The sequence below is a fragment of the Triturus cristatus genome, chromosome 6 (assembly GCF_964204655.1).
Source record: "Triturus cristatus chromosome 6, aTriCri1.1, whole genome shotgun sequence".
NCBI lineage: Eukaryota > Metazoa > Chordata > Amphibia > Caudata > Salamandridae > Triturus > Triturus cristatus.
In genome coordinates, this window is record NC_140589.1 from 938,616,567 (window position 1) to 938,642,143 (window position 25,577).

General features: G+C 45.8%; 1 protein-coding gene across 6 annotated transcripts in view; it reads left to right on the forward strand.

Moving 5' to 3' along the window:
* The window catches only part of STXBP5 (syntaxin binding protein 5), a 1,306,577-nt gene that overhangs the window by 734,069 nt on the left and 546,931 nt on the right, over nucleotides 1-25,577 (forward strand). For all 6 annotated transcript variants that reach the window (XM_085611623.1, XM_085611620.1, XM_085611619.1 and 3 more), the window contains exon 14: nucleotides 460-500. In XM_085611623.1, the coding sequence (XP_085467749.1) occupies nucleotides 460-500 (41 nt within the window). The remainder of the gene's footprint in view (nucleotides 1-459; nucleotides 501-25,577) is intronic.

Here is a 25,577-nt window from a genome sequence, read left to right on the forward strand (position 1 = left end):
GAATACACGACTTTCAGATGCTAGTGAAATTCAGCATGAGGATGCTTTACAGCAAAAAAAAGACTATTTGATAACTGTACTTAACTCCAGAAAGTGTTTAGAACTGGTGAGAGTCTGTTAGCAAAGCGTATTTGATAACTGTACTTAACTCAAGCAATTGCTTAGAACTGGTGAGATTATGTTAGCAGTTAAAGGCCCAGAGTCATTTGACTGGAAAACAAATTGTGTTTATTTAAACAAACCATGTTACCGTACATTACATAGTCAACCCAGAGTACTCCAACACTGTTGATCATGCTTTCCATTGCATATTATAAAAATCTTTTCTGTTCACACCTGTGTTCCCAGAGTTTTCATTTTTATTTGTAAAGATGGTCCATGGATTCTAACCTTCTAAGTTTTGTTTATTTTTCCACATGTTGTGCCAAGTTGATATATTTTTCATTTGCTCCTTAACAGGCATGCGGATGGTTCTATCAAATTTTGGGATGCATCTGCAAGTAAGTTGTTCAGAAAATTACTTTTTAAAATTTCTAATTATATTCTTTGCTCCATATAATGAAGATATGCAAGGTATATGCATTTTTACTAAGGCTAGTAATTTATTCTCATTCTCTGATGCTACGTAACCTTTTGCTTTGACATTTAGGATTAAGCAATCTGTTAGAAACATAATTTAGTAGCCTCATAACCTCAATTAATTCTACAATTGTGAAAGTGCTATACTCGGTGTTGTACGTTGATGTACTTCTAAATGGACAATGGTAATAGGTAAACACAATCAGGGCCGGCTTTAGTGCTGGTGGCGCCCAGTGCGACAATGTTTGTTGGCGCCCCCCCAATGACCAACTCCACCACGGATTCTCTCACTAGCACCCTTTAACAGTGACCAAGTCACAATAACACACTCTCTCAGATGCATTGAATTAGTTATATAGCGCCACTCATACCAGTGTAGGGTGTGCGAGCACTTTGCATCACACACACATTACACAGAGACAATCAATCATACGTGTGTAAATCAGTGTATAGGAAATGTTACATAAGCCAAAGGACTGAAAGTGTAGGAGTCACATGTCATCCATACTGGTAGGCAGTATAGTTTAAGAGTGCTTGGTGTGGAGAAGCACAAACGCAGAGTCGAAAAAGAAACAGCATAGTTGGGAGTTTTCTTTAATAATAAGAATCGATTTCTAGCCAAATTAACCCTTTTTGCAACATTAATCAATGTTCTAATAATGTATACTTTGCAGTGTGTAGGCAGTTCTGGGATGAAAGTTAATAGCTCTCTATTCTATATTAGGACTTTAAGTTATAAATTGCAAGTAACAAAAGGATGTCTCTTTTGAAAGCAGTAACCTGCGGATCTGTTTACATCATACACACTCTGTAATCTACTGGGTATACGTTCTTTGCAGCAGGCATATTAACCCACTGCACTAACTTCACCTAAGTCAAAACCTCAACTTTACAAAACACTGATCTCTCTCCAGGAAGATAATGAATCACACGAGTTATCTTGACATTTATGTGAGGCCTGGTAATTGCCGGCGGAAAGAAACGCTGCAGCAGGTGCTTCAAAAGCATAATAAACTTTCAAACTCGGCGCCCCCAGGAAGCCAGCACCCGGTGCGGTGGCACCGGTCGCACCGCCCTAAAGCCGGCCCTGAACACAATGTTTATTGTTAGGAATTAAAGATAGATACAAACTCCTTCAGTTCCTTAGCCATTGGATGCTATTGCTTTAACGTTTTTCTTAGCATAAGATTGGTTTTAGTGAAAGCTTTACTGCACATCCTTATATCGTTTAACATTAACCTGCTTGGGAAGGGTTTAAGGGAAGCAGAAACATTGTATTTTCTTTGTTGCACCTACAACTGTGAAGCTGCCTAACAACATTAGCAAGTGTTCTTTTTAGGTCTGGGTTTAATGGCACGCACCACCATTCATTTCAAATATTGTATGTCTATTGTGAATTTATGGCAAGGCACATACCTGATCTGGCTGTCACTAGGGAAATCGAAGCATTGTTTTCTTGCTCCGTGCCCCTCAGCCCGTATTGAATGCAAACTTTTTCCCCCAACTGATAGCTATATGACAATACATAGTACTCTTGGGACAGACGAACATCTCTCATCCTCCAGTATTGGGTTTTCATAGATCCACATGCTTGAATCATTCCCCGTCGTCGAAGTGGGAGTCCCAAGCTACCATAGTAAAGCAGTATGTAATCGTTTAATAGGCTGTAATGGCAATACAAAGTCATTATAATAGCCTCTCTGTGTCATTTAAAAAAAAAGGACCCAGCTTGAACAATAACCAGTCAGGTGATAGCACCCTCTAGAAGACTCCAAACAGAGGCTGAGTCCCTCCGATTTTCTACCAGATGTCATGTGAAGGACGTCTCCCTGAACTCTGCTCATTTTTCCTTTATGACTTAACTTTCCTACATCTCCAATGACTGAGACTTCTAAGAAAGGTGTTTTCAGATCCTGCAAGTCCTATGAGAAGAAAAGGTTGCATGTGTATCATCCACCGATTGCCTCTACCCTCAACATCAGGTAAAGAAGCGCAAGATTGGTCACACCTTTTCTTCTAAAACATTAAGAGACAGAGACGTAAGGCTACCTCTGTGGCTACAGAAATCGAAATCCCAGAAATCCAGTTCTTCTGAGGGGGCTACAGCCATCTGTCTGACAAACCCACAAAAGTTCAACATCATCTAACTATTGGGCTTCTGAGGGGAGTAGAATGGTCTTAAAAACACACCATAAAGAACCCCTACGAAATGAGAAACATAGGCTCATCACCACAGGGGTGCCCCCGACCTACTACTCCCTCTGAAAAATAGGTGGAGGAAAAACATTGTCCCTCCGCAGAAACGTTGAGGACAAAAAATCAGCTCTGAATGCCGTCAACGATGACACCACCGTTGACACTAGTTTCGACAACGGCGACCGTCGCCACAGCCTCAGCAATTAAACCATTATCATCAAGGACTTTGATGACGGCAGCTATCAATTCTTCCATTTCATCTACTGAGGTGATCTCCCCCTCTAAGTTGCCGTTGCAATTGACTTACACTGGTCCAACGTCAAAGAAATGGCCGTCAACAAAGACACTGTCTACAGCAGCACCAGCACCACCATCGAAAATAACACCGACCACGAGTGCACCAGCATCAGCACCTTCGACAGTGGCACAGTCAACGACTGCATCATCGATGAAGACGGTTCCGTCAATGAGGGATCTCTTACCATCGACGCCCCAGTTCACCTTTACGTCGTCAACGACAGTTCAACGAAGATTAAAATTACCAAGATCACAATGACAAGCCTTCAGACCTGGAGTTACCTCTACTAGTAAGGTATCACCTTTATTTCCTAGCCATTTACTGGATGTGGAAGAGTCAGATGGCAAAGGGCCCTTTGGGGATGCACACAGTTCTTCGGAGCTCTAGGTAAAATGCCAGGAAGAAGAGTCAGGCTATGAGGATGAAGAGCAATACTAGCAGTTATACTATGCCCCTCCTAGGAGGCATTATGAACTTTATGAACAAGCTATGCTGCAGGGTTACAAGAGGAGATTTCCTGATCCTCCACAAGAGCTGCAACTAGTGCCAACCCAGCCTGCTTCTCCTGTCATTCCAAGGAAAATCCCTCCAATAAAAACGCCCTGGATAACACCTGCTTCCCATATTGTACCACCTCCAAGGGAAGACCACTCTTCCTCAGACGAAGAGAAAGAAGGAGAGATCCCTGATCCTCACTAACCACAAGATGAATGGGATGATTACCTAGTCTCTACTCCCTCCCCTCCACCACCTCATCCTGCAGACACTGCCCTTGTCCCCTCCAGATGACATCGGGAGGCTTTCATTTATCTGATGGACTGAGCTGCAGCCCAATTTCATCTACCAACTTCTGTCAAGCAGCTGACTACTTTTTGCACAACTTTAAGGAGCAAGCCAGAAAGTCTGTTAGAGCCATCCCCATTACAGACTATATCTGGAGTGAAGGGATAAAGATCATGAATAATTTGGCTACGGTATCACCAGTACCACCTCGCCTTGACAAAAAATACAAGGCCACCGATGATTCCCCTGCTTGCCTCATCAGTCATCCCAAGCCAGATTCAGTTATTCCTCAAGTGGCACAAAGGCGCTCCAAAAATCCTTCTGCACCAATATCGGCTCCACCAGACAAAGAGGGCAGGCACTTGGCCAATATAGGAAAGAGATTCTCCCTCATGTCTGCCTTCACTGTTGAAGCAGCCAACTCACTAGTGATCCTGGAGTGCTATGACCGCCAGATGTGGGTTGCCTGTTTGATTTGATTCCTAAAGGCAGGACGCCAGAGGCAAAGAAAAGTTTACAGGACGGTGAACGAACTTCTTCAGAAATCATCGACTGTGCTCTCGACTTCGCCTCCACAGGCTTTCTTCAGTTTGCCAGAGCAGCGGTCTTAAGGCTCCAGGGATGGCTCAAGGTTACCTCATTTAGACCGGAGGGCCAATCAAAGATACTGGACATGTCCTTTGACGGCGGGTCTTTGTTAGGGAAACATATCGATGATGCCTTATTAGCCATAAAGACAGACACAGACACCCCCGGATCTCTTGACACGCTCCAGTTCAAGAAACTGCACGATCAAGAAGCTAGAGGGAGAGGGTTCTGAGCCTTTAGATGTGGCTATCCGCGACCTCAAAATTATCAGCCCCAGTCCCAATATAGGCCTACCTACTATCATGCTTACCACCACCCCTCTTCAGCAGCCTTCACCAAACAAGGCCCACGCAGAAAGCAACCCCCCAGGGTCGCGATACCGGCCGCAAACAGTGCCCTGGACCAAGTACTGGCTGTAACCGTTCCTTCCACCCATGTGAGCGGCAAGATCTCCAACTACCTCCCCCAATGGAAGGAGATAACATCAGACAAATGGGTGTTGGACTTAGTAACCTACGGGCATACCCTCAAGTTCGTGCAGAGATCACCAAACACTCCTATAAGAGGAGCACAGCCACCTCGTCTTCACTTACTAAGGAAATAAGCTTTAATAATGCTTGCCATAGACAGGGTTCCTTGTTCTCTAAAGGGCATGGGATTCTTTTCTCGTTTTTTCCTTATTCGTATGAAATCAGGAGAGTGGAGACCCATCCTAGACCTCAGGAGATGGAACAAATTTCTGCACAAAGAATCTTTCCGTATGATTACCCTGTCTGACATTCTCCACATATTAAACAGCGGATACTACCTGACCTCCCTGGAAGTACAAATGCTTACCTCCATCTTCCCATACATCCAAAGCATCATAAGTATCTCCGTTTTACTGCTGCTGGTACCCAGTGCCAGTTCAGGGACCTTCCCTTTGGACTCAAGTCTACTCCTCGGATTTTCACAAAATGTCTCGCCCCAGTAGCAGCCACACTTTGCAAGCAAGGCTATAAGGTATTTCCTTACCTAGACACTGCAACAAGCCTCCAGGAATAAAACGGCCTGCCTTTCACAGGCTAGGTCTCCAACTAAATTACCCAAAATCCTCTAACATCCCAAGTCACATAAGGATATTTTTGGGCGCCAACCTCAATACCCTCAGATACAATGCTCATCTGTCACAAGACAGACAACAAAGGTTATCAAACCTGACCAAAAAGAAATCAAAAAGAAGGTCTGTTTCTGTGCTGATGTTCAAGTCGCTCCTCTGCATGATCTCCTCCGCGATAAAAATAGTACTACTGGCATGGCTGAAAAGGAGGCCATTGCAGGAGGAGCGCCAGTTGCAATGGGTCCTATCGACAGGCTCCTTGAAATATTTGATCAGTATTACCTCAAAGACTGGCATGGTGGTCCCAACAATCTCATCTCTCACAAGGCCTCACGCTGCTGACTTCGATCCCAGATTACATCATCATCACTGTTGCCTCCATGGATGGCTGGAATGGCTATTTGCAGGACCTGTAAATTCAAGTGAAATGGTCCGCACTCCAGAAGTCCATGCACATCAATCGTCTAGAGCTCCAGGCTATTTTTCTCACTCTCCAAGCCTTCCTTCCACTTGTAGCAGGAGCTTCCGTGCAGGTCCGTACAGACAATATGACCAGCATGTTTTCCATCAACAAACAAGGGGGGGACAAAGTCCCTAACTCTCTCTCAAGAGGCTCAAGACCTTTGGAATTGGCTGGCAGCCCACAACATAATTTTGAAAGTTGAGCACATGTCAGGAGTAAATAACACCTCATCGGAAACTCTCAGACACAGTTGCCACAAGTGGGAACTGGATCAGCTGGTGTTGGAGAGTGTCTTCTCATACTGGGGCAAACCAGCATTGGATGTTTTTGACACGAACAAGAACGGCAAATGCCAGTTTTACACCAGTCGATACCTGCTCCCAGGGTCCGTGGGGGAACGCCCTTTCAATTAGATGATAAAGGTTTTTTACTTATGCTTTTCCCCCCCTTCCCTCTTATACCAAGGATCCTCAACATGATGAAGATGGAGAGCTTTTGCCTCATTCTAATAGCTCCCAAATGGCCCAGACAGCATTGATTTGTGAAGCTCCTGCTACTCTCGGAAACAAATCCCATTTACTTAACAAGGATTCACACCCTCGTCATGAGGCACAATGGCCAGATCCTACATTTTGAACCAGCCTCTGTCAAAATACATTCATGGCTCCTGAATTCAATGAATTCTGGGATTTGTAAATCTCTCTCAAGACTGCAGAGACATTGTGACCAAAGCGAGGGCCAAATCAACAAACAAAACGTACAGATTCAAATAGGAAGTATTCTGCTCACGGTGTCAGCAATCTAATCCCCATCTCTTGGAAGCATCACCTGAATACATTCTGCCATACCTAATCTCTCCGGCTCGATCAGGATTGCTCCCCACACACCCCCACTCCCAGAATGGCATCTCAGTGTGGTTGTCTTGCAGCTTATGAAGTTACTATTCAAGCTTATTTCCTGGGCAGATCTCCTATTTCTCACCTGGACGTTCACTCTATTATTGTCTCTCACCTCTACTAGAAGAGTCAGTGAAATTCAGGCTTCAACATTCAGGAACCTTTCTTGCAATTCACTAACGATTGTGGTTTCAGAACAAACACAAAGTTCATCCCCAATGTTCCATCGCAATTTGATCTCAACCTATTATACTGCGTACTTTCTGTCTGTATGCGAAAGCTCCAGCTGAAAGATCTCTCCACACTATGGACATTAAACGGTGCCTCAAATTTTATCTACATCATACCAAGCACTTCAGAAAATCTGATCAGTTATTGGTCTTTTAGGGACTCTGTCATAAAGGTACCACAGTCACGAAAGCTACCATTGCCAGATGGATCTCTGTCACCATACAGTTCTCTCACGGCAAGGCTAGTAAACCACTATCAGCTAGAGCAAACTTGTACTCCGCAAGATCAGTATTGCCGTGCTACAACGTAGAATAGATTCCACATGTTCCTGCAGCCCTACTGTCTTGAATCAACGCAAAGAAGTGATGCAGCCGTAAGACAGGAGGTTTTGCGTCATCTGTTCCAATGAGGTTAGCCTCTATAAATACAAGTAATGTCAATATGCCTATGCTAATGTATGTCACAGCATTGTATACTGCATGATCCTCTCTTCTAATAGACAGTATTCACGTTAAGTATGCATACTGGTTATTTATATATAAATGTATGTGTATGTGTATATATATATATATATATATATATATATATATATATATATATATATATATTATTGCTGCGACTCTCCTTCTCACATCCACCATCCAAAGAGAAAGACAGCACTCACGGGGGCCGTTTCCAAAGTTTATTAAATGGAAACTGTCACGTAAACAAACAGACGCGTTTCGGTAACAACCTTCATCTATGTTTACCGAAGCGCCCGCCCGCCATGTTTTTAAATCATCATAATGTACATAAACATAAATGAGGGACCAGCGTCGATAACGTGGTCTCCAACATTTCTTCCCCAATGTCGGCGCCATCTTATAGTGTATGATAACCAACAAGCCTAAATGACAAACTCTACTCGCAAATGCGTGCGGAGTAAAGGAAGAATCAATTCATACATGTCAATCCAGCCCTGGATGGGCATACACCTGGAGAGATTCTCCAACAGAAATAAAACATGGCTAGGGCTGCCTACTACTAAATATTCTATACAATCATATTAGCAAAAAATATATTAGCAAAAAATACTGAGTGGGTGAGCAAACTACTATGTCTATACATCTGGGGATACTATATACAATACAATACAATCTACCGTACATGATGTTTCCGCAGGAAGCAACCAAGGTAAAGTAACGGGTCCTATACTCTGGTTCAAATACAAATACAAATACATATACAGATACCAGCAAATATATACATATATATACATGTACATATATACAAACAAACACATATGGACCATATATATACACATGTAAATCACATGTAAATCATATGCATACATATCGAATATATATACACACAATATGTACAATATATAACAGCAAAATCCAGTATCATCATACTATAGTAGATTGAAGGAGGGGGAGGATAGAATATAAACTTCACTCCCCTAGGTGCACAGCTAACTCTTCACTACTATTAAGGCCCCATGGTGTTTTAGTTTGGAGATCGATGATGTACCGTGACTCCAGTCTCCGGAGTTTCAGTATCCTGTCTCCCCCTCTAGGATTCAACGGTACATGATCCAAACAAAAGTAGCTCAACTCATCTCGATTACGATTGTGAGTTTTGTCAAAATGACGTGCTACGGGGTAGGTCTCGTCGCCTTTACTGATGGCCCGCATGTGTTCTAAGATCCTGATTTTAGTAGGATGAATAGTGCTGCCCACGTAGCGCAGGCCACATGGGCATACTAGGCAGTAAACAGTATATGGAGTGGTGCATGTTAAAAATTTCCTGATGTTCCTATTAATTCTCATGATGGGAATTTCATAACTGAGCACTCTTTTACTCCCTTTGCAGGCTTTGCATTTGCCACATGGAAAGAACCCTCCTAGTGCTCCAAAAGGTGATCTAGGGGCATCCCTCAGATAGCTGCACACTAAGTCATTTTTGATGGACCTAGCTTTTCTAAATGTGACAAGGGGGTAGGGTGGAAGATCTGTCCCTATCACGCCATCAGTCTGTAAAATGTGCCAGTACAAGAAATTATCCCCATATATGGCAGCAAGCGACGGGATACTAATCCAAAAAATAGAGGTCACAAGTGAGAGACAGTGACGGAACTGTATGAAAAATGTACTATACAAAGAATTGAACTCTCCAAGTGATCAAATAGACACTAATCAGTATGAATATATTAGCAAATGCCATAAAGTTAAAATGTAGATAGCTCAAAATAACGATAATATTGTTGTAACTGTCATTGGAACATCGAAAAACTACAATTCCCAGAAGGCAATGGGGTTGTCTCTTAATTAGTGTGATTATAAAACAGATGATGAAAGTAATGTTTCCCTACCGTGACAAAGGCTGCAAAGCCGAAACGCGTCGGTTGACAGACTGGCTCTGTTTTGAATAAACATCTAAAAACGAAGGATTGATGTGTGCGACTAAACTTTGTGCAAAATTGAATTTTGGCCCTGGGTCCGGCCCGTAGCCTGCACCCGCTGCTGTGTGATCTGGCGTTCTGACCCCATTGATGTGGATAGATATATATATATATATATATATATATATATATATATATATATTAGTAGATAGTTATAGTTAGGACCGTGTTTCCATAGGAAATCCGCAACATTCTATTTGGAATAACTTTGGCGCCGGTTGACGAATCCTCGCGAAATTTTCAAAATAGGTGGGGCGTACCGCTCCGCTCCTGCCCTGAACGTCTCGGGGGGATTCGTCAAGAGGGGGCTGAGAAAAAAGGGGGGTCCCAAAACGCATTTTCAACATGCAATTTTCCATAGGGACCTTTAGTCCAAGGTACAGCCCGAACGGCTGAACAGAATTACTTGAAATTTGGCAGAGAGGTAGTCCTCAGCTCAGGGAAGTGCCTTTTGCAGGTCTGGTGTCAATCTGTTCAGTAGTTCCTGAGAAAATCAAAAGTAAAATCATATATATATGTGGGCGGAGCCTAACCACACATCTCATCCTGAGATCTGATTGGCTGTCAGCACTTCATCCAAGAAGTGTTGGCAGCCATCTTGGGACCAATATACATGATAGCACCTCATTAAAAAGCATTGCAGTTAATAGGTGGTTTTAAGACTTTAGTTACATTATAAATCATTTGTTGATGGTACCATACTCATTTTAGGAATTGTGGTATGTTCTAAGGTGATTTCACCATGTGAAAAAGCCTTCTGCTGGGATATCATGATTGAGAGAAAAATATTTTCTCATGCTTTACCCACAGAGGTTTGGAAGGTGATCTATAAGCTAAACTGAGAGCTTATTTCTGTTAATTCACATTATCTTTCTCAGTCATGTGAGAATGAAGTCTGACATTCTCAGTAAAACATGTACATCCAACAAGGACAGAGACTGTCAGTTGATTCCTTTGTGTTCTACTGCAGCTTCCCAGAGTGTCCCAAAGAACAACTAGAGCGCTAACAGTCCTACTTATGATAAACGTATGGCACACCTGAAGCCATCTTGCTTGGATTAAAGTGGTAACTCTTAAAACATTTAATTTAAAAAGGAACAAAATGAGGGGGTTCATTTTTCCATAACAAGTATGATTAGTGCTGCAGAAAGAAAAACTAGGGCACATTTTGACTTCTGAAATCCTCTTTTATTTCATTAAAAAATTCTGACATGCAGACTGAAACATGCACTTTCAATACCAGCAGCAGTTTCCCTGGTGAGCAGTAGCTTTACTACAGTAATCTAATGAGCAAAAAGAGTGCTAACATTCTGAATTCATGGCAAATGTGTGACACATCTGAATGCCTTCTTGATGGAATCAAAGTAAAAAACTGAAAGTATTTCCTACTGAGGAGACTGCAGTAAATGAGGAAATTAGGAAACTTCATAACAAATAAGTCTCCCAAGATGGCCACCAGAGACAAAAGAGCCCAAATGTAGCCCAAATATCACCCAGATGTAGCCCAAGTATAGCCCAACGACAGAATGTCCCAGAGTGTTCTTAAAAACAACTAGAGCGCTTTTTGTCTTCATTATGACAAAAGTATGGCACACCTGAAGCCATCTTGATTGGAATAAACTGGTAACACTTAAAACATTTAATTTAAAAAGGAACACAATGAGGGGGTTCATTTTGCCATAGAAATTATGATTAATGCTGAAGAAAGAAAATGAGGGCACATTTTGAGTGACTTCTCAAATCCTCTTCTATTTCATTAAAAAATTCTGACATGCAGACTGAAACATGCACTTTTAATACCAGGAGCAGACTTCCATGGTGAACAGTAGTTTTACTACAGTGATCTAATGAGCAACTAGAGTGCTAACTTTCAGAATTTATGGCAAATGTGTGACATTTCTGAATACCTTCATGATGGAATCAAAGTAAAAAACTGCAAGCATTTCCTACTGAGGAGACTGCAGTACATGAGGAAATTAGGAAACTTCATAACAAATAAAATCTCCAAAGATGGCCACCGGAGACAAAAGAGCCCAAATGTAGCCCCAAATCACCCAGATGTAGCCCAAATATAGCCCAATGACAGAAGTGTGCAAAACACTTATTATTTTGTGTTTTTGCAGTGTTATATAGTGCAGACTTGTCAGGTATTGGAGTGCTTTACATGAGCATTGGTTACATCACACGAGAACAAATTCATTTTGGTTGTAGACATGGGGAGACTAAGTGATTTGACCAGAATCACAGAATGTCGAGCTGAAGCAGAAACTCCAACCTGGTTCCCCAGTTGCAAAGTCTGCAGTTCTGGAAGTAACACCACATCCTCTCCCCTAAGTGCAACATTTAATCAAGTGGTCAACTGGATAAAGAAACATAAAGATAACAAATAATTTAAAAGTGCTTTGTCGCTATTTGAAAACTCAGAAAATATGTCCCTATTTTAGTCTTTTAGAGCACTAACCATAATTTTGATACCAATAAGACCCTCTCATATATGTAATTTCTAAAGGAAATGCTCTAGGTATTACAGTTTTGATTACATCAAGATGACGTCAGGCGTTCCACACTTTTGTAATAAATATAGAATGTTAGCAATCTAGTTGTTCATTAGGATACTGTTGAGAGGCAGAGGCCAGGGGCACGGACTCTGAAAATTGAAGGCAGGTAGGAGGGTGCAAAGGCAACAATTTAACCACACTGAGCAGGCAGGAAGGGCCGTGGCAGCACAACAGACTATGGAGGGCAGTGGAAAGGGGGGCAGGGGCAACAAACCAACAATACAGGACTTGCAAGAGAGGCTGTGGCAATGAAATAGACCATTGTGGGCAGAAGGAAGAGGCAATGGTAGTACAACCATACATGCCAACAGACCCGATTCAGCCAGGAAACGTCCAATGTTTTTAAGCTCAAATGGGCTTTATTTGATCTGTCTCCTGTCTACAATCTCCTCTTTTTCAATGTAACTCAAAGGGGAAAATCAATACCCCAGTTTTTTTTCAAAATCTCCCTCTTACCAAGTTCAAAATGTTCGCAAGTATGGTACATTGGATCATGGAAGGAAATGGGGTAGGGACATGGACTTGGATAACAGAGGACAGGAGGGACATGGAGAGGTGCACCAAACTGACCCTGCAGGGCAGGCATCAGGGTTTGCAGCAGCACAATACACCACACAGAGCATGCGAGACGGGAGTGCAGCACAACAATCCATAGAAAGCAAGAGGGAGGGGACAGGACCATGCACATGGACAACAGAGAACAGAGGGGCAAGAGGCAATGGTAGCTAGCTGACCATAATGGACAGACAGGAGAGAAAGCTGCAGCATAACAGACCATAAAGGGCAGGAGGGACGGATCAGGGGCATTACAATGGAACAGACAAGCCAGGAGGGAGGGAGTAGGGGTCTGCACATGTAAACAGAGGGCTGGGGGTAAGGGGGCAGGGCAGGGCAGGAGCAGCAAGATAGCCATGGAGGTCAGGCAGGATGGGTACTAGAAGCAAGACACACCATGAAGAGCAACAGTGAGACTGTGATGGCATAAACACAGACCATGGAGGGAAGGTGGGAGGGGGTCAGGGGCAGCTAACTGACCACACAGGGAAGGTGGGAGGGGCCATGGCAGCACAGAAGACCATGCATGGCAAGTGGAAGGGTTAGTGGCAGCACAATGGCTATGATGGGCAAGAAGGAGGGTGCAGGGGCATGCACAAAGGACGATGGAGGATAGAAGGGAGGGTCAGGACCTGTGCACAGACAAAGTTCAGGGGAAGGGGCCTCACAACAGACCGCACGGGGCAGGCAGGAGGAGCAGTTGCAGCACAACAGACCAGGGAGGGCAGAAGGGTGTGGCAGTACAATGGACCATGTAGGACAGGAGGAAGAGGATAGGGGCATGGCATGTGGACAGGCAGGGTGGAGGTAGCAGGGACAGGTTACAGTCATCTGACTATGCTAGGCAGGTGGGAGGGGAGTGGCAGTTCAACAGAACACTCAGAGTAGATAGGAGTGGCAGGTCCATGGAACATGGTGGGCAAAAAGGATGGAGCAGGGGCATGCACAAAGACATCGGAGGGCAGGGGGAAGGAGAATAGGGGCAGCAAGCTAAGCACAGAGTTTAAGCAGGAGGTCAATGATGGAGCATAGAATTGGGCAATGGAGGGTAGGAGGAGGGGACTGGTACATCATACTAAATTGAGGGCAGTGGCAGCACATCAGACCATGCATGGCAGGAGGGAGGAGGCTAGTCCATGGATTCACACAACAGAGGATAGGTAGGAGGGGGATGGGGCAGCAAGCTAACTGTTCAGAGAAGGCTGGTATTAGGAACTTCATTGTTTTTAAAACGTGTGTCTGTGCGAACTACTTAAAATATGAACAAGTATGCAGCATAATCTCACTTTTATTCAGGAAGAAGAGGACGTTTGTGACTGTGACTCCGGGCTCACTTGGCAGAAACACCCCGTGGCCCTCCACCCCCTATCCCAAAATGTAATGCCCGTGAAAAGGGTAGGTGAACACAGTGTTATATAGAACATAGTCCTGAGAGCACGATTGAAAATGAAAACTAGATATAGTGTATGGTATAAACTATGCACCAAAAAGTGTGATATAAGATGAACCGGGCGTGAAATATAATATGCAATACATTGTGCGCAGTGACAGATTCATTGGAGAGCGCGAGATAGCACAGGCACTAGCGCGTGCTATGCGATGTGCGCCTTGGAGTGTAATATGCACAGGGCAGTGTTGTGTAACCTAACTAGTCTCTAAAGTTGTAATATAAAATATGTGCTGGGGAGTGTAACGTTGCATATGCACTGTGACAAAGATATGGATCCCAGATTGTAATATGTATGGCATAGCACTGTGCGTTATAACATAGGCATCGAGGAAGGCACGTTAGATGGGGCAATATAACCTGTGCGAAGACAAGTGTGGCATGACATTCACGGGGTGGTGTTACAGTGCACATGGGCTAGAGAGTGTCATAGCATATGCACTAGCTGGTGGAATACAACACAGAGGTGTGTGGCACTCGGCAGGCAATGGTGGGTGTAACACAGCATTGGGCTCTGCCAGGAGCGTGCTGTGACTCTCAAGTGATGTTCGTCCCCTTTCCAGAGAGTAAAATAAAAAGTATTACACATCCGGCAGTGGATGTGTGTTTTATTAACCGTGAGGGGGGTTTCTTACATAGTTTTGGTCGAATTTTTGTCGAATCCCCTTTGAATGGCTTGGTGTGCATGTGTATTAAATGTGCCCGTCAATAGCTACCCATGGTTGTATAAATAAACGACAAGGGTGTCTTACCGGGATTAGGCACGGTAGGGCATCAGACATGTCAGAGCTTCACTAGTGGTGTAAATACATTCCACGTGGATTCATTGTATGCATAGTCGCCTTTTAATGAATATCACTCAAATCGTCATGGTGATAGGTACGTACGGTTTGTCCAGCATGTCCTAGGTGTGTCTATAAATATATATTTTTTAAAAATAATAAAAAACAGTGGCCGGCCCTGGGGATTGGGGTCCAAAAAATATAATTAGGAGATAGGCCCTGGGGGATGGGGTCATCAGGGCCAATAAATTAGAATAAGAAGGGGAACCACACAGCCCCCCTTCTTAAAAAATTGAATTAAATAAAAGACTGGCATCGTGCCGGAGGCCACGCCCCCTCCTTGCAGCACTCTGCAAACGCACCCCCTGGCGAGTTGTAAGTTGGGGAATTAATTCTTCTTCAATACTGAGGGTCCCTGAGGGCCAACTAGCCCAACAGGCATCTCCAGTATGCGCCATGGAGCTGCGCTGCAGACGGGTGTTCTGAGGCCAAGCCCCTTTTTACACCTCTCTGCAACGCAGCTCTGTGGCACTTACTGGAGGGACCTAGTGGGCTAGTTGGACCCTGGGGACCCTCGGGATTCAAATGAACTTAATCTCCCAACTAAAAACGGACACAGGGCGTGTTTACACAGTGGTGAAGGGAGGGGACGGGGCCTGAGTTAACGTGTGCAAAAACGCCCTGTGGCCTGTTTTAAGAGGTAGTTTTAATCCCCCTGCCCTATTATACACTAGGGGCTTACAGAGGAGGTCATGCTAATCACAGGGGGACCCCAACGCATAATGTTCCCTAGTGTATGTAGATGTTTTCACTGTATTCTAAGTGTCTTTTAACATAGCACTGGCTCTAGGACTGGTTAGTCAGACTCAGTTACCACCAGTATCCGTCTGAAAAAGTTGAGGGTACAGGATGATTTTGCAACAAGGATTCTTTCTGCTCTTCTTTTTGTTCTTTCTGCACGTTATCCTTCTTCCTGCACTTTTCTTCGTCTTTGAGGACTTCTGTTGCTTCTTTCTGCACTTCTTTTTTTTCTTTCTATGCATTTTTTCTTCTTTCTTCACATGTCCTATCTCTGTAGGCATAGTTAGAAATTAGCATTTAAAAAACCTTTGAAATTCACAGAAAAAAACATCGGTTTCAGGCACGTTATAGTTAGGAATTAGCATTTTAAAAACCTCAGAAATTCACTGAAAAAACTATAGGTTTCAGGGGTGTTATAGTTAGCTGGACTTTTCTCTTGTACAAAACCATTGAAATTCCCCCGTTATAGTTAGTTCAGCTAACTATAACTCGCGCGCTCGCAATGCACTGCTGATGACGTCACATATTACATCACTCATGACATGGTCAGTGACATCACTCATGACATCACTGATGACATCTCAAATGACATCACTATGATACACTTAATCAGTCAGTTACACAATCATTTTTTCAAAAACAAATCATCCATTTAGACACTTATATACCCATTTATTCTTCCATCGACCTTGAGATATACATATATAAAACATATTTAATTTTCAGAAAAACAGACATTCACTGGATGATGTCATCAGTGATGTCATTTGAGATGTCATCAGTGATGTCATGAGTGATGTCACTGACCATGTCATGAGTGATGTAATATGTGACGTCATCAGCAGTGCATTGCGGGCGCGCGAGTTATAGTTAGCTGAACTAACTATAACGGGGGAATTTCAATGGTTTTGTACAAGTGAAAAGTCCAGCTAACTATAACACCCCTGAAACCTATAGTTTTTTCAGTGAATTTCTGAGGTTTTTTAAATGCTAATTCCTAACTATAACGTGCCTGAAACCTATGTTTTTTTCTGTGAATATATATATATATATATATATATATATATATATATATATATATATATGTACACACACACATTGTGAGGATATTTATGTTTATATGTTTATGGGTATGGTCTAAACGGTTGCCCACCATCCCCAAGGGTACTCTTACATATTTAGATACATTTAACTACAAAACTGCTTGCTATTCTGATTCAAGCATATGAATCTATGAACGATCCAGTACTGGGGAAGAAAATGAGTTACCTGTAACTGCAGTTCTTTAGTGTTGGTATCTTTCATCGATACATATGCGACCCACCCTCCTCCCCATATAGGCTTCCCACTCAGAATGGGATTATTTTTTCCCGCTCGTGCTTGAAAATCTGAGAGATTCAGCCTCTGTTTGAAGTGTTCTAAAGGGTGCTATCGCCTGATTGGTTATAGTTCAAGTTTGTTCTTTTTTTTTTTTTTTTTTTTAAAAGGACATAGATAGGCTATTAAAATGACTTTACATTGCCATTATAGCTTATTAAACTACTACATACTGCTTTGCTATGGTACCGTGGGACTCCCACTTAGACAATGGGAAATTATTAAAGCATGTGAATCTATTAAAGATACCAGTACTGGAGAACTGCAGTTACAGGTAAGTAACTAATTTGCTTCTACCCCTTCTATTATTTTCAGTATTCCATCCAGAAGTGATGTTCCTGGTGGAACAGTCATGGCTTAAGGCTCTCTTAGCCATTAGCCACTGGTTGTACTCTACGCACGTTTTGGCCCTGGAGAGGTGCCTTCATCAGGAAGAGGGCCTCAGTAGAGAACAATTGATGAATCTGCTGTCAAATGATATAGGGGGACCAGTCGTTTTAGTCTGTCATTGGAGACAAAGCGGTTCTTGAAGTATGTTCTCACTAGCCACGGGCCAAATATGCTGTCAATATATCGTGAGTATGGCTGATATATAAAAATCCTCCAATATTTCATACAGCTATGCTGTATGTCAGAATGGCAATAGAGATAAGAATTTAGGCGTTAATGAATAGAGAACGGGATAGTGCAGCGGTGTCCATAGTTGACTGATACTATCTTCTTCATTTTACAAGTTCCGATGTGATACGGTGCAGTTGGGTCAATAAAATGCTGTTATGTGCATTTGAAGATTATTTTCGGTCAAATGGGAGCCTCCGGTTATAGGGTTCCTTCTTTCACTTAATCGCCTGGAAACTGAGACAGATTCATCAATTGTTCTCTACTGTGCCCCTCTTCCTGACGAAGGCACCTCTGCAGTGCCGAAACATGCGTAGAATACCACCAGTCATTTGAATTTGTGCCACTCAGTTCTCAACTGAATCTGTTTTATATATTGTTAATTTACCACTGTTGAACAAAATGTTACCATTCTATCAATGTTTTTTAATTTGCATTCAGTGTGCATGTGAGTTTCTATGACAGATACGAAGGGGAGTGTATGATTATCACACTGTTATCTATTGTTAAAATACTTAATAAATGCCCATTTTTGTGTTTTTTGATAAATAATGTGTGGTCTTTGATTCTTTCTGACCTATATTGTACTTTTATTAGTAATTATTTATTGCTTATTGAAAGGCTGACACATAGCATGGATTAGCCATCTGGGAGGGGGACGGGGCCAGCTAGAAGAACAAAGGGCAGCTTTTACTACTCTCTCTTAACTTCCAAATGGCAAGGTGGGGCTGTCAAAACACTGCAACTATTTGTTTAAAAAAAAAAAACCTTTAGATTGTCTTGTGCCACATCATAAACTAGTTCAGCTTAAACCCTCTGTATAGGTATCTGGCCATGTGAGTACTACATGGCTACAGCATCCAACCTTGCCCTGCTGGTGGATTTTGAGAAAAAGTGACTTAAGTCAAAAGGTAAAAAATGGGACCCTGGGAAAGGGCTCCAGATCAATCCCACCGGTGAAGTCCACTTTTTGTTCCTCTCTGAGCTTTTGGCACCAAAACCAATGGCTTTATCTCACAACAATGTATTTCACTTCGCAAGACTCTCACCAGCATACTATACTTTTCCTTTGCCCCAACGTAAGAGTTCTACTCTAGCAAAAAGATTAACAGCCTGATTTAGAGTTTGATGGATACTCTGCCACAATTGGTCTGGATATCTCGTTCACCTTATTACATGCCCATTATATTGAGAATAAAATACCCACTACTGTACTTCATAAGGATATTGCAAGCCACTGAGGAGTTCTGTGACCGTTTAGAGGAGCGAAGCCACAAACAACTTAGATCCTTGTTCTTTCACATGAAAGAGGTAGTATGTTTGCAGACACATCATATAGCAGTTAGTGATTTGCTGCAAAAATATATTAGAATCCATTTAATGTGTCATATTAAAACAAAATCCCTGAGGCTTAGAATGCGTAGAAAAAGGCAGATAAATTATATTTTTCCTGTAATAACCTTTACTGTGCACACATGCATAAATATCTTTTTAGTAATCGTTATCATAAGTGTGAAAGGCAGTTTCCGTTTGTTGGTTAAATTGCTGCTAGCAGGCGGCAGTATGACATCAGAAATCATCTGTAATAACTTATTTCAGTTGAATAGCAGTGCCAATTCTTGATTACAGGAGATTAGAGATGTCACAAGTTGTGTGTAATTAGGAGGTTAGAGACAGGCTTTTAGACAGGTATTGCAGCCTCCTATGTACTATTTCCTAATGCACTTGTAATACTGCAGCTGGGATATCCGTCACATTTGCAACACATTTGAGGTAAAAGACCCATCCGCCAGATTCTGAACTGGGCCCTATGCCCTAAGGTATAACTTTTGACTGTTGTGACTCACTTAACCTAACCGAGCTCCATTGCAATCTGCCTTAAATCATGCCTAGTAGGGGGGAGGAGCCTAGCGCTTGACCAAGATGGCCGCGTGAGCTTAGAGCTCCCGAGACCCTCGCGCCCTCCGTCGACTATCCTGTCTCTAATCCTGACGGTATGCATGGCACCGTGTTGCTGAGTTGTCAGGGAGGCGATTGACACTATCCGCGGTCGGATCGCCCATCGGGAACCGGACTTACGACGGGCGAAAGATTGCGGCCTAACTCCCGGAGATGCCAGGGGCTAGAGTTGGCAGGATGCCCGACTCCTAGTTGATCAACAACGGCCTGGTGAGGTGTGAACTGTCGGACGGAGGCCCTCGCTCTTTCACTTTCGGTTTCGTTCCCTTTGTCTGCCCGGACACTGTAGAGCTCCGGGCAGCTTTACAACCCCAGGGACGCTCGGCGGGCTACTCTGGCAGCACAAGGCGGACTTGCTCACTCCTTATTCCTCTCTCTGAGAGGGAGCGGTCTTCACTGCATTGGACTGCCTGGAGTCCATTATGTCGGGCAAGGCAGAAGGGGATCGGTTGAAGACTAAGTCCACCAGGCGGGGAACGTATTCCCAAGTCAACAGTATGGACCGCTATGCCCTCCTGAAAACATCGCCGAGTGGACCGAGCCAGGCGCCGGATGCCCAGAAGGAGGACTCGCCTGGGACACCGGAGCTATCCCTGCAGGATGTCATGGGCGCGCTTGACGGGATGCAGACCTCGATGGGGAGGCAATTCGAGGCCCTGGCGCATAAGGTGGATGCCATCCTGGTGGATGTCAATTTGATCCGCTCGGACCTGGGCAAGACAAACGAACGAGTTAAGAACCTGGACCACAAGACCACGGGCCTCGCTGATGATGTCGCGGATTTGCAGAACGAGGTCCGGAAGCTGAGGGCCGAGAGTGACCTCGCCGCCCGCCGGCTGGAGGACTTCGAGAGCCGGTCCAGGCGCAATAACGTGCGCGTCATCGGGGTCCCGGAGTCCTCGGATGAGGCTTCGACGGACCTGCTTGTGGAAGATTTGGTCCTCAATCATCTTAAGCCTAAGGGCCTTGGAAAGTTTTTTGCGGTGGAAAGGGCCCATAGGGTGCCGGGCGGGCGGCCCAAGGCGGGGGCCCCGCCGCGGCCGATTGTCGCCCGGCTCTTTCACTTTCGAGATCGGGACGCTATCCTGCAAGCTTCGAGGGTGACGGGCCCAGTCCCCTTCCAGAATGCGTCGGTGAATTTTTATCCGGACTTCACCCAGCATGTGCAGAGACAGAGGCAGAGCTTCCTGGGGGTGAAGCGGAGACTTCGGGAAATGGACCTGAAGTATGCCATGCTTTTCCCCGCCAGACTACGGGTGGTGCATGAAGATCGGACATTCTTTTTTGACTCTCCCGTTATGGCCGACGAATGGCTGGACGCTTTGCCCCGGCGACGGACCGGGGACGACACAGCCGAGCATGGAGACAGTGGCCGGAATGGACAGGGCTGATATCTCAAAGCCGACCTGACTTGATTTAACCATACTTGAAGATTTGAACAGAGTGCAGTAACTGTGGAGGGTTGCGGGAGGACGAGGGGTGCTCTTTTCCTCCCTTAGGGTACTTTTTGTAGATTTTTGTTTTTGTAGGGCGACAGGCACACTGCAAGTTGGGGGGGCTTTTTAAGCTGCAGCAGGGGTGCAGGGTGGGGGGAGTTTTTGGGATCTTGAGTTTGTTGTTGGGGGGTTTATTTCTGCAAGGCATGATGATTATCCTCAGGGCTGTTCCATGGTGGCGCCTCGGGTGTGGGGTGGGCCTCTTTCCGTTTGAGGATGGGGGGTAGAGGCTTAAGTGTTATAAGCTGGAATGTTAATGGTTTGGGGGATCGCATCAAGAGGGGGATTGTGTTGCAATTTTTGAAACGCTCAATGCCAGACGTTGTCCTGCTGCAGGAGACGCATCTCATAGGCAATATGTGCTATGCCCTGAATAGGAAGGGGTATATATTCATTGCACACTCGGGATTCTCTTCTGGGTCCAGGGGTGTGGGCATCCTCGTTAGAGCATCGCTGCCTTTTGAGGTGGATTCCACCATTGTTGACGATAGGGGGAGGTTTGTGGCGGTGGCGGGGCGGTGGGAAGGAAGGACTTTGGTTTTGGTTTCAGTTTATGTCCCGCCGGCCCTGCAGGCCTCCACATTTGCTGAACTGGGCAGGGCTTTGCTGACTCTCCCGGGGGGAATGCTGGTAGTGGGAGGGGATTTCAACGCCGTGGGTTCCGGACTGTTGGATAGATACCCGCCCAGGGACACAGGGGGGGCTCAGAAAGGGCTTCCAGATTTCCTGGATACATTTGGTCTGATAGATTGCTGGAGGCTCCGGCACCCCACACAGAGTCAATACACGTTTCACTCCGGGGCGCATGGTAGCCTCTCCAGGATTGACTACCTGCTCACTCTGGCCGCACATGCCTCGTTGATATCCGAGGCGAGGCACATGGCACGCGGTATCTCTGATCACTCGCCAGTGTGGATCCGGCTGGATCTAGGTCGGGAGGGAGGAGGGAGGGTGGCCCCCATCAACCCATGGTATTTCCGAGACCCCAAGATGCGCAGCGCCCTGGTAAAGAAGGTAGATAATTACTTTAAGGACAATCTGGGAACCGTGGACTCGGCGGTGTCGCTGTGGGAAGCTTTTAAGACCGTGCTTCGGGGGGAAGCCCTTTCCCTTGTGGTGGCTGCCAAGAACCGGAGGGATGGCGAGGTGCGGCGGGTGGAGGAGGAGATTGCGGCCCTTGAGGGGGATATGGAGGAGGAGGTTACAGAGTCCTCATTGCATGAGCTTTGCCTGAAGCAGGCGGAGTATAGGGACCTGGTGACGAACGCCGCTAAGACCCTCAGCAGGGAACAACAGGGCCGCCTGTATGACGGGGATAAGGCAGGGAAACTCCTGGCGTGGCTGGACAGGAAAGAGCGGGTCAATAGAGTGGTGCCAGAGTTGATTGGAGAGGGGGGAGAGGCGATCGTGGAACCTGAGGGGATTGTGAAGTGTTTCGCGGAATATTTTCATAGGGTTTATTCCTCTGTGTCGGACAGGCCGCCCGAGGACTCGTCTGATCTTCTCCGAGATATCGAGTTGCCCTGCCTCTCTGACATAGATAGGGACGATTTGGATGGTGATATCACGGTTGACGAGGTGGCGGGGGCGATTCGCGCGTTGAACTCGGGTAAGGCCTCTGGACCGAATGGACTGCCGATCGACCTGTACAAACTGTTCCCGGATAGGGTCGCCCCTCATCTGCGCGCCATGTTTTTGGAGGCGCGGGGGGATGGGATCCTTCCGTTGGACCAGCGGCTGGCATCGATCGTGGTCATACATAAAGAGGGTAAACCCCGAGATAGATGCTCCTCCTATCGGCCCATTTCACTCCTCAACGCTGAGCCGAAAATTCTGGCCAAACTCCTGGCTACCCGTTTGATTAGGGTACTTGGCGATTTGGTCCACCCGGATCAATCTGGCTTTATCCCGCACCGAAATACAGCATTGAACCTTAGGCGTCTTCATGGCGTCATCGCCAGGGCGGGCACGCTGCGTGAACCGGCTGTTGTGGCATCTCTTGATGCCACGATGGCCTTTGACACGGTGGAGTGGGCATATCTGTGGGCCGTGCTGGCCAAGTTTGGTTTCGGTCGCGGTTTTGTGCGTTGGGTTCGGTTGCTGTATGAGGGGCCACTAGCGAATGTGGTGGTGAATGGACGGGCATCTACTCCGTTTCAGCTTGGTAGGGGTACCCGGCAGGGCTGCCCCCTGTCGCCTTTGTTGTTCGCCCTCGCCCTTGAACCGTTGGCTGCGTGGATACGTTGGCACCCGGATATACGGGGCCTTCGGTGGTCGTCGGATCATGAGGATCGTATTTCGCTCTATGCCGATGATGTCCTCCTGTATCTTGCCTCACCTAAGAAGTCACTTATAGTGGTCTGTGACGTACTCGCATCGTTCGGTAGGAACTCGGGGCTTGTGATTAATTGGGGCAAATCGTACTTGTACGTCCTTAGTGGCGAGGTCCCACCGATCCCTAGAACATGTTCGATACAGGTTGCCCAGCAGGGTTTTTGCGTATTTGGGGATTTTTATATCCTTGGATCCTGCTGTGCGCTATGAGAGGAATCTGCTCCCCCCCTTGGCACGCTTGCGGCGAGATGTGGAAGGTTGGCGGAGGCTGCCGCTCTCCCTCGTGGGGCGTGCGGCCCTGTTTAAAATGATGTCTCTTCCCCGCTTCCTCTACGCTCTCCAGAACACCCTGGACTGGGTACCGGCCAAATACTTTCGGGAGGTCGAAGGCCTCCAAAGGACGTTGCTGTGGGATGGGCGGCCGCGAATAGCTATTTCAAAGTTGACGCTCCCATGGTACGATGGGGGCATCGCGCTCCCAGACATCCGACGGTACTATTGGGCCACGCAGCTGAGTGCGATCAACCATGGGTTTTATGGCCCTGCCCTCAGCCCTGGGTATGCCATGGATAGGTGGCTGCTGCGCGGCGGCAACTACTACAGGGCGTTGTATTCGCGGTCCTTAGACTCGTCCCTCACGGGGCCCACAGGTGTGGCGGTGCGCGTATGGAAGATGGCGACTGACTCGTTGGGCTGGAAGGATAGGCTAACCCTCGCTACCCCATTGTTTGAATCGGAAAGATTGGGAAGACTCTGGCACACGAAGGGCTTTGATAAGTGGGACCTGATGGGTATATCCAAGGTGGGAGATGTACTGCATAAGGGGAGGGTGAAGTCTTTCGAGGAGTTGCAGACTGAGTTTGAGCTAGGGCCCTCAGAGTATTTCAGGTATATCCAGCTGCGTCACGCCCTCCGATCAGTCCTTGTTGAGGGTGAGAAGGTGCCGGAGTCCTCTCCCCTGGAGGACCGAGTCCTTGATGGTCATATGCCCGAGAGCACGATCTCGCTCATATATAAGAAGTTGATAAACGTCCAGGCAGACTTGCTGTTGGGGCTGAGAGAACAGTGGACCAGGGATGGTCTTGAGTTGGATAATGAGGACTGGCAGTCAGCGGTTTCTTCGCCTAAGGAGGTTGCGATCCCGTCGCGTCTGAGGCTGGTGCAGCTTAAAATACTGCACCGGGTGTATGTGACGGGGCCAAGGCTGGTCCGCATGGGATTCTCGGAGGACGGCCTGTGCAGAAGGGGATGTGGTATGGTGGGCACTTTCCTGCACATCATTTGGGAATGTGGTGTCATTGTGGAGTTCTGGAGGAGAGTCCATGCAGTTATGGGGGAGGTGACGGGCATTGTGGTACAGCCGGAGGCGCGGTGCTGCCTCCTGAACGTCTGGGGGCCCACTGACCTCGATGAGGCGCAGACCCAATGGGTGACTCTGGGTAACATGGTAGCAAAAAGGGATATCGCGCGGCTATGGGGCTCCTCGGGACCCCCTACACTGACCGCGTGGAAGGAAAACATGGATTGGAGCATGTTTAGGGAGAAGACGGTCTACTGTTCTAGAGGTCGCCCCCGGAAGTGGCATGCCATCTGGGGGCGGTGGAACCAATACGGGGGGGGAATATGTCTTGCCCCGGATCTGGAACCTCCCGAGGAACAGCTTTCCCCCTGACCTACTTTCCAGCACAGCTTGGTTTTAGTAACTGTTCTGGGCCTCTGCTGTTCCCCTTCTTCCTCCGTACACAGTCTTGTACTTAGTAGACGAGAGGGGTCCGGTCTCCCCTGGGGGCCTCCGCCATGGGCTCACAATGTCTTTGCCTTGCTGGGGTTTGTTGTTAGTTTTTTATGTGTGTATTTAAAATTGAACCTTTTGCATTATTCTTTGAACTGCATTGGGGACACATCACTGTATCTAACTTGTTATGCTGCCGAACCTTCGGGCTGTCGGCTGAATAGCTGTGTCCTGAATCTTGAAATAAAGGTTTTCAAAAAAAAAAAAAAAAATCATGCCTAGTAGAGTTAATAATCACACCGAAATGACAATAATCATATAAGGGGAACCAAATATATGAAA